The following is a 14,617-nucleotide window of genomic DNA, read 5'->3' as shown; positions in this document are numbered from 1 at the left end:
TTTACTGCTACTGGAATACTTTGAATAACAACTCAGGCACTGGACGACAGATCTATCTCTCTAACGACAGAATCAATTCAAAATTATGAATTTCTTATATTAAATCGTCCCATAAGTTCATGTCACTTATTCTCCTGCTACTCGAATCAATATATGAAACATACCCTTAGGTGTAATCAGTAAAGGTAATCTCTCTCGTTTTACAATATTTCCCCACAGTCGCTATAAAATTTCTGTATGGGACGACCTAATAATGACCTAATAATGAATATATTCAGAAAGGCTCCACAGGTCAGAAGCTTTCGTTTAAATAAAACACAGCCTGGGAATAAAAAAAAAAAAAAAAAAAAAAAAATGAACGTTGCAAAATTTCTCCAAGTAATCGTCAAACGATCCGTCGTGATTACCTATTTGATCTTCACGCTGGAACCTGTGCAAGCGATGCCTTGCCTTGAGCTCGAGCTCCGAGCCAGGAAGCCGTCGATGCGTAAAGTCCAGGAGCCGCGTCAGCAGCGGATGATCCGGCGCCGATTTCCAGTCACCGGGATACGCGTCCAGCCATACGTGAAGCGCCTGAACGAGGGTCTTTCGGTGCTGTTCACCTGTCAGGGCGCCGGATCCCTCGTCGAGGGCGTCGTACCTCGCCAACAATAGCTCCAGTACTTCTCGCGGCGTCGTGAACGCACGATACGTCGCCAAGAAGACATTGATGTACGTCGACTCGAGCTCCCCGTCGTCGTTCGCCAAACTCTCCACCAGACGCTGCACCGTCCCAGCCTTCAGGAAACGGACCCTCACTGTCTCCCATTCCAGGTGCGAAATCTCGTCGTCCGAGTCCTGCGCGAGCGACACGTGTTAGACTTACAGACTAGGAAGTATTAATTTTTTATTGCGGGGAGTTAGTAGGATTACGGTAGTTGAACAATCGAACCTTTTTTGGTTTATCGCTTTAACGTAATATAATGAAAAATTTCTTTCGAAACATTAAACCTACAATTTAACGTGGACTTTCTTCGATAGCCATAGAGAGTACGAATATTTATGGGATCGGCTGCAAGTGTTTTCTTCGACAATCCTTCTTACGCAACCGTCAATTACTAACTCAAAGGGTTAATTTTCAGAGTAGCGAAGAAAAGTATGCTCTTACCGACGCAGAGAGGCTCCTGGTGGGCCGATGATAGCGGACCTTCTTCAGGTACACCGTGTATATGACTCCATCGCCCCTTTCCTCGCCCCATAAGCGCCACGTGGGCTGCAAAGTGGAAGCAAACGACAAAAATTACAAGCGAGAAAGTCGCAGACGTCCGGTGGAAATATCGGTGGGCGTCGACGAAGACGGCGAGGGCCCGGTCGAAAGCGTGCGCGCTCCAGGGGATGATTTACGCCGCTAATTCCACGGACTACCCCCTGTCACGAGCAAACCGTCTCTCTAATAGCGGACGAGCTAATCAATGGACGCCGTGCAGCCGGCAGATTTATCGAAATAATTGACTTCCAGGACGAGAACGACCTCGGCCGTCCGTTTCACGGCTTGAATCGCCGATTAGCCGGATGAAACGCTTCGTTCGCGCCTCGCGGCCCACTGGATCATTCGAGACCGATCGTCCGCGTGATTCTGTAATCGTTTCGCGTTTCTCGCGTGTATTTATGGCCGCGTATTAAAACGGGAGATCGAGTCTTTCGGTCGGAACGCAAGGAAATGGTAATTGGTCGAGTGGTAAATCTGGGTTTATGTTAATTGAAACTTCGACGGTGGGCGTCGTCAGTTACGATTAATGGAATCAAGGTTTGAACTGTCCTGAATTAACAGGGTTCTAGTAAATTTATGGAGTCTGTAACGCGCGAGATTTTATTTCATCTTATTTTTTTTTTCTTTTAATGGTGCCGTAGAGTACGAGTACGTGTCTCCCAAGGTGCCGAGACAAAGTAAAATGTTTTCGAAGGTGGTGATAAAACAAACACATGTTATTCAAATGATCGATAATAGAAACTTATGTTTGCCGACGCGAAGACTGATAAAATTAAATAATGTTTTTCAAAGCGTGTATCGATAAAGCGAACGTTTCTTCGGGGCGTTCGATTTAACGGTTCGCGGCAACGAGGGGGACATTTGTTGAAGATATTGAAATAGTCACGGCCCGTTGGGATGTTTCTCGTCGATATTGACAAATCCTCGGGAGGCAAAGATTAAAGAAACTCGTCGCGAAGTGGAATTCTCGGTTCTTTCGGTAGAATAAATACGGCTAACACGGGTCCTTTGAGGTTCGGAACTTCAATTTCTATGCAAAGACCCCTCCCCCCCTCCTCGGTCTTCTCGAACGGACTGATTAGCATACAAATGGCAGATCTTTGTCCTGTAATAACTACTAATTCGCAAAGCATAAATTCAGCAAAAATACTGCTAAATCAAAATGCATTCAGAAATTATAACAGGCAGCGAAATGCAACAAAAGTAAAATAACATGCTTTGATGCGAAACAGTCAACTAGGATTTCAAGTAAAATTCAATTTTTATTCCAAGGGATACTGAATGTTTAAATGTAAATATCAAGGGGACCAGAAAGTAATGTCGTTTCTTTTACATTAAATTCAAACAATTACGCTTATAATATGTTTCTATTTTTGATCAATTATGTAATCGTTCTCGTCATCGACAATTTCGTCATTTAATATGCAAATTTTCGATACCTGATCGATACAAATCAATTGGTGCGTCAGTGAACTGATAAATAAAAAAGAAGTATTGACATTCGCAGAAGCGACATTACTTCCTGGTCCCCCTAATAATTTCATGTTTATGAGATACACAGGTAACGATGGCTTCGTTATTTTTAATCATTTTAAAGATATTTGTTTTTCTTTTATTTTTTCTTTTATTCATTTTTCGATACATTTAAGAGTAACGTTAATATTCGAAGACCATAGTCGTATGGAAAAATTCTAAAAGTGGCCTGCTTCGAACGTTTATTAAGGTTAAATGAACTTTCCCGCGACAAATGTTAAAATTAGAATGCTCACAATGCGGCGGCGTTTCGTCGCGACGGCAATTACGTCCTTAAAAACCGTCCCGAGGGAATAAATTCAGGGACCTTCAAAGGAACAGGGACCACTAAAAATAGTATTCTCGGGCGAGCACGCTCCGCGCCATTCGCTGCCTCGTTCTCAACGCTGGGAACGCTGACGCAAAATTATTTGGTCCCTCTGGCAGATAATGCTACCTGCGTGGCGGCGAGAGACTCCTAATCAGACACGAGCGAAATTCTCATCTAGATGACAGCGAAGTTAAATAACGAAACAAGAAAAGCAAACAATGTCTGACTCCTTATTTCAATATGAATACGAATATCAATATGAATTTAATATTGTAAGACTTCTTGGATACAAGGGTTGTAGAAGAAATAGTTAAAATTTTTAACTTAAGTACACACCAAATTACTTTTATTATTCTCTTTAATATATCTCGTACAAATCGAAATCGTACGGATTTCATTTTATCTTGGCCCCTGTGAAGGTATAATACACTCCACTTCGAGAAGAATGCACGGAGAATCAGCACGAGATATCCACAGGTTCTCCGTTTCGCTAGAAAATAGACGGTAAAAGAAACGAATCGTGTCATTGCCGTGCGCCGGTTCTACCTCCAGTGTGCAACATTTACTAACTGCAGCGATAGTGACGGCGTTGCACACGTCGCGGTCTCGATCGATGCAACTGGAAAAGGAAAACATTTGCTCGCGGACGGTATAGAACGTACCAAGCAGATCTAAACGGGTGGATTGTGCTAAAACCAACCAACCAATATCAAATTAGCTAATTATATCGTTTCGCATAGAATTTGAATTGCATGGAGTAATTATTCACTAATAATTGAACGAGCAATACATATTTTTCTACTCGTTAGGAGAAATTTGATATGCTTATTATCGCGTACACGGTTATAATGAATATCGCATCGATAAAAATTCATGACTGGTATTCAAATATCAAACCGTTCTAATGTTCTAATTTGAGAAACACATACAAAACTTGTGTAGTCAAATATTCGATGAATCGATGAAACCAAAATACATGATAAATAGATTAGTACAGATTACATAGATAATACATGATAGAATGATAAAATAAAACATAAAATAATACGAGATTAACGTTTTACTGCATACGTAATGTTTTTTTTTTTTATAAGTTTATGTAGGAGAATATATTATACGTTTCATATAGTTCTCCCGTATCATAAGGAATCCAATTTCGAGCAATTAATATTCCAAAGACGACCTCGACTTAAACATCGAAACGTGAATAAAGCCTGAAAACTTCCATTCGAAATTATTACTGCAGGGAAACAAGCACCTCCGTTAACGTTTCCTTGAATGCTGGAAATACCTTCGCCTAGGAACCACCGAGGAATGCTGTCCACGATACAGAAACGTGAGATTGGATAATGGAACGTAACGACGGCTCGAGAGTGTTCGCGAGGATCGTAACAGAAACGCGGAGCTACGTGCCCGGAGGAAAACTGGCTGCGTTTTTCGACGATGACGAGGGGTTACGGCGGCGTAGAGGAGATACACACCGAGGTAAACTCTGTGGAAAAAGGCGGCTTACGCTCCGGAACGAACCGGCAATTAGAGGCTTGCAGGAAGAACCCGAGCGTGACTTAAGGTCCTCGTACCTCTCGTCCTTGGAGACGGCTCCTTGAAACACGTCAACTCTCCATTGTTCGCGGACAACTCACGCCCGGTGAATAGAAACCATGCATCCGTCGAATCTGAATATTCTATCGTCGATTTTCCAATTGGATTTATTACCAGAGACAATTACGAATCGAACGGTCGAGGTGTTTTATTAGTTTCCATTGCAACTGCGATCGCAGAGTGTCGTGGTTAGAAAGTATATCAGGCGTAGAAATTAATTCTGTTTTTTTTTTTTTTTTAATAAGAACTTGGTTAAATATCAAGACAAAGAAATCGGATAGTAATCGTCAAGTATACTTGTAATCCGTTAGAAAAAGGACAATTGTAACGACTAGGCTGCGAATCTTTACAATGCATTCGTAGGAAATTTGAATGTGCAAGAAACTACAAAATGCGAACAAGAATATAAAAATGATTGAAAGTAAAGTTCGTGTTATAATATTTGCAGAATAAAAGAAATTCCTATTTAGGTTCAATTTTTGTAGATCCGCAGTTTAGTAACGACTATCAGGTTGAGATTTTGATGTGTACCTAGATTCATCGTAGATCGAATCTTAAATAATTGATCAAACAACACTTATGTTCGATGTCAACAAACATATACAATCTTCGGCATTCAACCGACTGAAAAATCGAAGACGAAGAAGTCATTCGCGTACGTATCCCAAACTATACAAACTCGGTGCACCGCCTCCTCTATGAATTTAGGAATCAACATGCTCAGCCACGTCCATCCACGTCGCGTCGCAAAGCGAACCGTCGATAGTCCGACGTGTGTGCAAACTGCCATCGCATCTATCGCTCCAACGCCAGCCTATGAAAAGCTTAACATCGGATTACCGTCGGGGAAGTCGTGTCGATCGATACACATGGAAATACATCCGACTATCAATCCCTGTCTACACCCACCGACCCCCATGCTCGCAGACATCGACGCGAAGTCGCGATCCCTGGAACCAGAAACGTGGAATATTCCGAAGGTGAGCCCCGGCCCGAACGACCCGTGAATAGATGCGACGGGTCCATCGATTTCTAGAATTAGATTCCAGAAACGGTAATCGCGGTTCTGATTGAAAACAGAAATTCGTGCGCGAGTCGACGGTGGTCCTCCTGTCATTGGAAGCCCAATGGAATGGCAGCCTGAGGAGTGGTAGCGATACCTTTCTTCTTATCCGATCGACCGCTCTGCGAATTCGGGAACCAATCGCATTTCTGGTGGCTTATTTACAAGGTGATTTTGTGTTTTCTCTTTTATGAAATTTATATTTCTTCGATACTTGTGTCTCGGAATATATTTTTTAAGCGGACCACGGTACGATCCTGTTCATTTATAAAATCAACCACGACAACGAATTCTATGCCATCGATCCTGACTACTATGCACTTCCGATCCAAAGCGGGAAGTATTAATTTGCGTCTGCGCCCAATAGTAAGGACGAACGTACTCTGGTCGTAAATATCGCTACTACTTCTCGCAAAGTGACCTAATATCGAATTACAATTCAGCAGCGAACGTAACGGTCGCGTAATAGCACACTAGGTACACACGATCGCGGCGATAAAAGCGTCCTAGTAGAAGTAAAACGAAATAAAAACGTCACTTTCGTTTGAGTAGCAACGTGTCTCGGTAGAACTTGAGTCGCGGTACTATAAATAAGATCTGTAATTATTGGGTACGAGTATTAGAAACCTGCGTGCAATAAAGACGAGCGATAGAGAGGCCACGCCGGGCAGGTAACAGTCATTCCGGCTAAACAGTTTCGCAACGGCTCGGGGCAACGATTTTCCGAAGCCTGTTAGATAAATCCGCGCGGTGATCTAATCCTCCGGACTTTCTTGAACGCGGGCTCGCGCTATCATCGCGGAAGAGCCGATGGGTTGGGCGTTCCCTGCATTCTTACGATACTTTCGCGCGCGAAACGATTTAGTTTCAATCTAAGCGATCCACGTGCCGATTAGAGCGGCTGTTATGCGCGTTTGCTGCTTTCGCGAGAGGTACCCGTTTGGTTTCTTTGGTCTGCAGCGAAAGATTCGTTGAATTTTCGAAGAGAGGAATATCGATATAATTATGTCTGGCACTGGTTTGAATTGATAATTTGTCTTCGTTGAATGTGTTCAATGTTTCAACGTGTTGATGTCTATTTGTATCGGTTAGGAGAAAAGAAAATCTGTTCGAAAGAAATTCTACCTTAAATAGCATTTCAGCAAAGATGCCATGAGAAAATGGTCCATACTAAAATCTGGTGAAAAAATTGACTCGAAAATTCCGTCTAATAAATTGTCTAATAAAATCACCCTTTTGTTAAATACTTTTCTTACCAGAAAATTATAATGTCGACACGTTTACGTGAAAGTAACCGATGCTACCTGGCCAAAACTACAATTCATTCGTATTAGACGCTCGTATTAGTCATCCTTGGACGATCGAGTGTCGAAAAGGTGTCTTCTCGACGAACAGGAAAATAAGGCACTCGAGGATAGGTGGACTCGGTTGAAATCACAGATGGCAAGATTGAAAGGAACTCCTGGAGTGGAGTGTGATATCGTATCACCGATACGTGCAGCCATCGAAGGGAAAGGATGGAGAAGGATCGGGTTCAGCGGGTGTCGCGCTACGAAAGACGCGCCGGAAGTTCAAAGAACGAACGGCGATAAAGCCCGAAGCCTTGTTGATCCCGAGCACAAAAGACACTCGAGTAGCCCGTACTTAAAACCACCTCCGACACCAGCCACAATCCCTCCAAACGTGTTAACGGTGCCGAAACTCTCCGATGAGAAGTCAGGGTCGATGATTCCAGAGGTTTCAAAAGCGTTGCATTCTTTCCTCGTCGAATCCCAAGGGCACGCAAGCCTAACACAGTGTAAATTAGCGAGTTGCCGACGAGAACTCACCGATTGTGAGCTCGTTCCATCCAGACTCGAAGATGAATGGAGATTATTAAGTGGATATGCGAGATTTCAATTATTCTCGATGGGAAATCTTTTGTTGACGAAATTTCTTGGTTACTTATACGGTCGTGTACTAATAAACTAAATAACGAGAGGCTACCCATGTAGAGTTATTAGGTGTCCCCATAAGAAACGCTATTACGAAACTCTTCTTTTTCGTCATGTTTGTATCCGCCATTGCTTGTATTTATCCTTCCAACGATTTCTTCATCCTTGGATTCGGTATTATTGTTTGTAAATGAGTCTCTTGCGTCACTCCCCTCATACTTTTTATAATCCGGTATATTTATCAACAACGAGGAAACGTTACCAACGATGTGCGTTTCATCAGTGGTCCGATAATCGAGGCTCTATTGCATAAATCTAATAGGAATCGCATAATTCCTATCGACTTGTTCAAATACGCTACCACCGCGACATATTTAAGAACGATGAGTCACGGAATTAATTTTAATAATAGTTAGAGAAACTTTCGGAAAGGTTCGTTGAACAAAATGCCACCTTTGATGAAATTACTTTTGCCAAAACTCGCGTGTAATTAATTCTTCTTCCTCTTAGAAGAACCGAGATAAATTCTCCGAACGACCTAATACTTCAACGACGACAGCTTAGCGAACTTCGTACGAGCGATTTGCAAATTGCAAGTCGGTGTGTTTTGTAAACACGAGGACGGTGTATGCGTCTCGCGGACAGCGCGTTCAAACGCCATAAACAAAGGAATTTTTCTTGGCTCCTCGGCTGGATCTTATTAGAAGCGGGCCGCTGCTGGCTTCCGGTCAGGCAACGCATAATTACACGGGTCCGTAAGTCGGTAGGAAAAGTACGATTCCAGATAAGCAATTAAACGAACTACTGGCAAGAGTCGCGGTGACTCACGTACCGGTAAACGAGGTGTCAAAGCACTTTTGCCTTCGCGTTCTCCGTTTCGCGGCGCGCGTAGCCTAATTTCGAGCCGCGACACGTAACGACTGTAACACTTGAAAACAAAAATATTCGGAAGCGTCGCGAAAGTATTCGCGTTACGTTATTTAACGGTCTGGAAAATCGTGAACAATAAAGTTAAATGTCTGCACACCGATAGAGGAAACAGACATTTTATTCATTCGCGTCACTTGAAATTCTATTCCTGGTTATGGAAAAATTACGAGAATCTTTCTACTTTATACGCTACATACTTAGAAAATTGATATTTCAAAACATATTTTGTCGTTTTTATCTTCGTTCCTACGATACAAATTCGCGATGGTCCAGCTCCAGGAGTTTATTATTTTCGTCAGTACTCGGTATTAGAAACGCAAAATTTAGTTTTCGATAAGTACAGACAAGGAGAATCGAATGCGTATGGTAGAGTAGTATAGAACAGTCCTCGCAGGGAATACGGACCGTACAGGTCAGACATCTCGGTCAGCCTTCCCTGCACATGCGGTCGAACGAAAATTGATCCACGCTGACTACATCTCCCATATTTCGTTGGTTCGCGGAACCGTCTTCTCGTTCGATCCATAGTTCAGCGAATTATTTCTCCGCTAATTATTTTTATGCCCGACAACATTTCCACTGCCTTCGTATTCTCTCGACACACCCCCGGTTATCAGACTCGCTTCTGAACCGTATCGACGGTACGGTATATTTGCTTTTTCCCCCCAAGAATATTTACAGCGCATTGTTTGCTGCGCGATGTATAAAAAGTGCGCGTGTTTTTCATCAAAGATTCAAGGAAATCGCGAATCGGTCGAAAACGCGGGAGTTTCGCCTTCGAAACATAATAAACGTTTCAGAAAAATAGCTCGAGAGCCACGGGATGTCAGCGTCTGCGGGCACGAGTGATTCACGTTTGCGTCGTTTTGCTATTACAGCGAGTCAGCAGCGATCGTTGGTCGGTGACAGGCACATGGAAGTAGTTTAATCGGTTAATCAGGGTCAGAGTGTCATCGGAACTGTATCGTTGTCATTAGAGCCCCGGGAGCTGCGCGTAAATAAAAAATGAATTATGGTTACATTGACCCAATTGGTCGCCTTCCGTCGAGGTACCCGTGCCAGGGGAAATAATTGTTCGTTGAACGGTAAATAATTGAAACGTTTCACGACATTTGTTTTCTGTGTGTGTACGTGCGACAATTGGTTCCTCGATAAGGATTAAAAGCGTCGAATTCCGTCTGGCTCTCTGGGGTCATCGACAGGTCAACGCGTGTAAATGAAATCGAGATCCGGAGTCGTAGGGAATTGTGATACGATGATACGATATCGGTTGAACATACTCGACTCGATTTTGGAGTATGTTTTCTACATTTTTGGGAGAATCGTTTTATTTTCATTCGAATCTTGTTATTACTCGAACACTTAGAGATAAGTCAGACATCGTCGACGATAACAGAAATATATTTTTTCGATGCTCGTACATGGTATATTTTTATGAAAACACGCCTGAATGAAAATATGATTTACTCTTTCTATCAAAGAACAAGTAATTTAATTTACAAGACAGCACTTGGGGAAATTTCGCTTACCGATTGGAATTTTCCCCGTGTTGTATAAAATCGTACATCCGTATCAAATTAGCGAAATAAATGTTATCCGACACGCTGTGTATCGTGTCACGATGACACGAAATTGGTCATCGGTGATTTCATTCGTTACACTGAAAATGCCAACGACACTTAAAATGCTCTCCAATCTTCGCATGCATAACAAAGTATACGATCACAGCAAACGTTTAGGCATGCACACTAACCAACGTGACACACTTACGGCTGAAAGAAGTACTAAACAAATCCTACGTGCGAATCGGTTTGCTCTGCATCGTGGTATCGTGATCTCGTTGCATCGACGTTATCGTGGGCGGTGTCACCGAAACACTGAGAACAGTGCCGAGTCTGTTTCCAAAAACGGTGATCCACGCGGAGGATAAACTTCGCGGCACAGCGCTGCTTTTGTTCGACGAAAAGGAAAGCAGGAAACCAAACTGTGCGCAAACATTTAACTACCGAACAGACGCTCGAGGTATAAATGTAATTGTTCATCACTGAACCGGATCAGTTAAGGAAATTCTAATTCAAAATGAGGTACACGATGAAACAGACACCGCTTTTAACTAATACAAGAAACTTTCGGCTTTTTTTTTTTGAGTTAAATAAAATTATTATTACTTCAGAAAAGAGATTCTTGGCGCCGAAATGAACATTTCCACCGAGTCAATTACTCTGTAAATTTGTAAACATCGTAAAATCTACAAATATTCTACCGCAGGCACAGGTTCCTCTACAACTCCACTAACAGGCCAAACAATTCTCCATGAAGCACGGGACATTCGCGATCCGTGAAACTCTCGAACGACGGAACGAGACAAACTCGAAAAAAGTAAATAAACAAAAATCTCATGCAACTCGAGATTTCAGGAGCGTAGACGGATGCAGTCGAAGCCAGAAACCCCGTCCGGGGGTCGAGGATGCTGAAAATGGCGAAAACAAGGCTCCAGCAGGCAAAGAACGCGAAACAACTCTCGGAAGGTTGCCCGACCGAAATGATAAAGAGAAGGGAAAAAATGAAAGAGAAAATAAAGGGAAAAAAAAACAAACACACACGCACACGGCACACCAGCACCGCAACGAGGAAACAATGACGATGAATCTCTTGCGAGTCTGTTTACCTGCTGCACGTACCACTGCGTGGAACTCTGGCTCTTCCTGTGGCTGCTGGGCTTGCAGGGACCGCAGAGAAGCAGGGGCGCCAGTTTGTTAACCCCCTTGACGCTGACCGACGCCGGGGGCGACGCTGGGCTCAGCCCGTCATCCCCCAACACGGGCCACAGCATCCACGTCTGAATGTCCGCGGAACTTCCCCGTCTTCCGTCGCTTCGATTCTGCCTGTGCAATTTTTCTCGTGATTTTTTCGGACGGACAAAACTATTCGCGCAGCGATACCTCGCTACAGGTATCGAAAGACGTATCGAAAGAATCCTTGAGATTGTTCGAGGGGTGATTTCTCGAGTAGTTCGATCCGCACCTTTCCGTTTAACCAGGTTTCGAGGAATGGAGGTGGACCCCCTTTAGCGAGAGTTAGATTTGCCCGATGAATATTTATTTCAAGTGTCAACGATTGGGTGGCGTTCTTGCAAGCACTTTATTTTAGTCGTCGGGGAAATAATTTATATGCTCACATTTCTGAGTCGACAGCATTAGGAGTATTAATTAATATTCTCTGCCACGATAACAACCACTTTACCTTCGACTAGAAATTTATATACTCGACGGATACCGAAAAATGATTCGAAAATTTCATTTCTGAAGCGATAGCACCATAAGTACTTGGCATTAGTAGTACCTACTCTCTATCGTAGAAATAGTAATTACCTCCGAAGGATCAAAGGGTTGGCGAGCGGTCGCGATCGACCCTTCAATAGGTCGACGGTCGACGTTGAAAGGTCGAAGGAGCAAACGACGGAAAACGCTCCCGGCTAAAGAGGATGCGACTCCTCCGTGGGCGGAATTGCACTTCCGACCATTAGAGTTCTGCCCTCGAAACGTGTTTCATGTATTTTCTAAATGTCGTCCAACCCCGTGACTTTTAGCCGTGACTTTTCAATTAGCGCAATAAGAACTGTTTGCAAGCAATTACCCTAGTTCGCAGTTGACTCCGATGAACTCCGACTTTTTTTTTTTTTTATTTTCAGAAACAATACTATTTAATTATTTGATACTGAAACTAACTGTAACGTTAAGATGATACAAATATTTGCAATTAAATAAATTAATTGTAGATCAATAAGAGGCTTGCATACTCCCTAGCTGTGGTTAATATGCGTAATTACAGGAGCGAGAATTTCGAGAACGTAAAATTTCTCAACCTAAAAATACGTTCGAATCGACAAGGTATTTATTTATGCGAAACCTTCTCGAATTAATTTACCTATCAGTGAAGGAAATCGTGAAACACAAAGAAAAAATTCGATCCGTAATTATAAACTCGTTTCCAGTGAGTCAGAGGCGTACGCAAAGTCTGAGAACGTTCTTTTCCAATTAATATTTATCGTACTGATCTGCGACGCATGACGGTCAGCTTATTCCGCGATTTCCCACGTGTCGATTCATTGCGCAGCGGTAATATAATATTATAACGCGAACGGTACTATACTACAATTCCTAGGAACCCAATCCACGTTACACTGAAACGATGTACAAGGTGATTAAGAAAAGGAATCGAAGTATTCCAGATTTGCATTCATTTATTTGCGAATACGATTTGTCGAATGTTTCTTTTAGCAATTCGTATTCGAAATTCGATCTGTCGAATTCATTGAATTATTTTGTGAATATTCGATGAATTATCAAATTTTATTTTTGAGCAACAAGACTCGCGTATTGCAAGACTGAATATGCAATTACGATGAACGAAAGAGCTCGCGAGGGCGACAAACTAATTAAAACATCACCTGCTCGAGTGATCTTATCGGTCAGCTAAGTGGTGTTCTAAATTACGCAATGCGTTATACAGGGTGAGTCACTGAATACCTGTAAGCGTCCCTTGGGCTTGATATACAAATACAAAAAACAAATGCTATGCACGGCTCGACGTTATTACGCGAATATAAAGAACGCTCCCATAAATACATGAATAAATGTCCACGATATCACGTTCAGACAGATATACTCGCGGATGTCGGCTCCGCGATAAAAACCCGAAACTTGACTTGATACGACCCTAAAATATGAAAACGATCGAACGGAATCCTGGAGTCTCGATAAAAGTGTCGATGCCCGTCGACGCCTAGCACCGATAAAACGAACGCCCCGTCGCTGCTTGCCACCACCAACACACAGTCGTGCTTCACAACCTCCCTGTGCAATCATTTTCCACGCACTCTTCTAACTTTTCCAAATATTAACGTAATACAAAATGTAAATACAAAAGGCTTGATTGTGTTTCACGCCATAATAAATTATGTTTCGAAATATCGGGCGAATTGTCAACGTAAACGGTGCATTTCGCCATTTAAAAAATCTAAGTAATTTCACTAGAAAAGATTTTTCCCAGTTTCGAAGAAATTTTGTTTTAAAGTGTCCGTGGGCCCCTCATTCGAGTATCAGTTACCTTGAAAATTTAACGTATTAGCCAACATGGTAATTAAAATTAAAAACGATAAAAATGGTGTACTTCTTTATCTAAAGAATCTAAAATTAATGCAACGAACAAAATTCTTCCCACTTTCGAGAGCCTCGGTGGTCTAGCGTAGATCTAAGATGCCTAGCACTTCAATTCCGAGGGAAGAAGCTACCGTATCGACGACGATCAAAGAAAACCGTTTTCTATCGTTTACGGAAGCGAACTGGAACTGGAGAATCTGTCAATTAACGGACATGCAAGTTACGCGCACAATCCTATCTTTCTTATCTCGGCGCGGTGTCTGCCGGAGACCGGGCGATCCGAATGCATTATGCAATGCGGGTATTGTTCATAAAGGGATCCAGTGGACCAGTCCGTGGCAGGAAGTGTGCTCCGGGCTGCCTGCGCGTTTCATGCGAGCATGAATCATTTGGCGGCTCGAATGACTCGGTTGTTACGTTATTTTCTTATTTAACGCTGGCCGGTGCGTGCCTCGGCGGTGGTTCCGTTCCATTATTCTTTCGACGATTCTTGCAACGAAATTCGATTCGCTCTGAAATTTTTCCATATTTCGATATCTATTGCTTCTGGTAACTAAGAGCTAATTTCTGACAATAGTCTTACGAAATTCAATTTGCTTTGAAATTTTGTCTGTTTTCAAATTCGATTCGCTTTGAAATTCGGTTCGCGTTGAAATTTTTCCATATTTCGATATCTATTGCTTCTGCTAACTAAGAGCTAATTTCTGACAATAGTCTTACGAAATTCAATTTGCTTTGAAATTTTGCCTGTTTTCAAATTCGATTCGCTTTGAAATTCGATTCGCTTTGAAATTCGGTTCGCGTTGAAATTTTTCCATATTTCGATATCTATTG

The 14,617-nt window shown here is 42.5% G+C and overlaps 1 protein-coding gene across 7 annotated transcripts in view; it reads right to left on the bottom strand.

The window, feature by feature from the left end:
- Positions 1 to 14,617, bottom strand: part of LOC128878347 (ral guanine nucleotide dissociation stimulator) — a 43,792-nt gene that overhangs the window by 5,283 nt on the left and 23,892 nt on the right. For 3 of the 7 annotated variants that reach the window (XM_054126476.1, XM_054126480.1, XM_054126478.1), the window contains exons 2-4: positions 11,290 to 11,502; positions 1,148 to 1,252; positions 408 to 837 (exon numbers count right to left, since the gene is read on the bottom strand). In XM_054126476.1, coding sequence (XP_053982451.1) covers positions 408 to 837; positions 1,148 to 1,252; positions 11,290 to 11,502 — 748 coding nt within the window. Of the gene's footprint in view, positions 1 to 407; positions 838 to 1,147; positions 1,253 to 11,289; positions 11,507 to 14,617 lie in introns of all 7 variants that reach the window. The other 4 variants (XM_054126477.1, XM_054126479.1, XM_054126475.1 and 1 more) reach the window with 2 other exon arrangements.

The sequence above is a fragment of the Hylaeus volcanicus genome, chromosome 6, assembly GCF_026283585.1.
Source record: "Hylaeus volcanicus isolate JK05 chromosome 6, UHH_iyHylVolc1.0_haploid, whole genome shotgun sequence".
NCBI classification, from domain to species: Eukaryota; Metazoa; Arthropoda; class Insecta; order Hymenoptera; family Colletidae; genus Hylaeus; species Hylaeus volcanicus.
The sequence above is the reverse complement of the archived record's forward strand: the minus strand, read 5'-3'. Positions and strand labels throughout refer to the sequence as shown.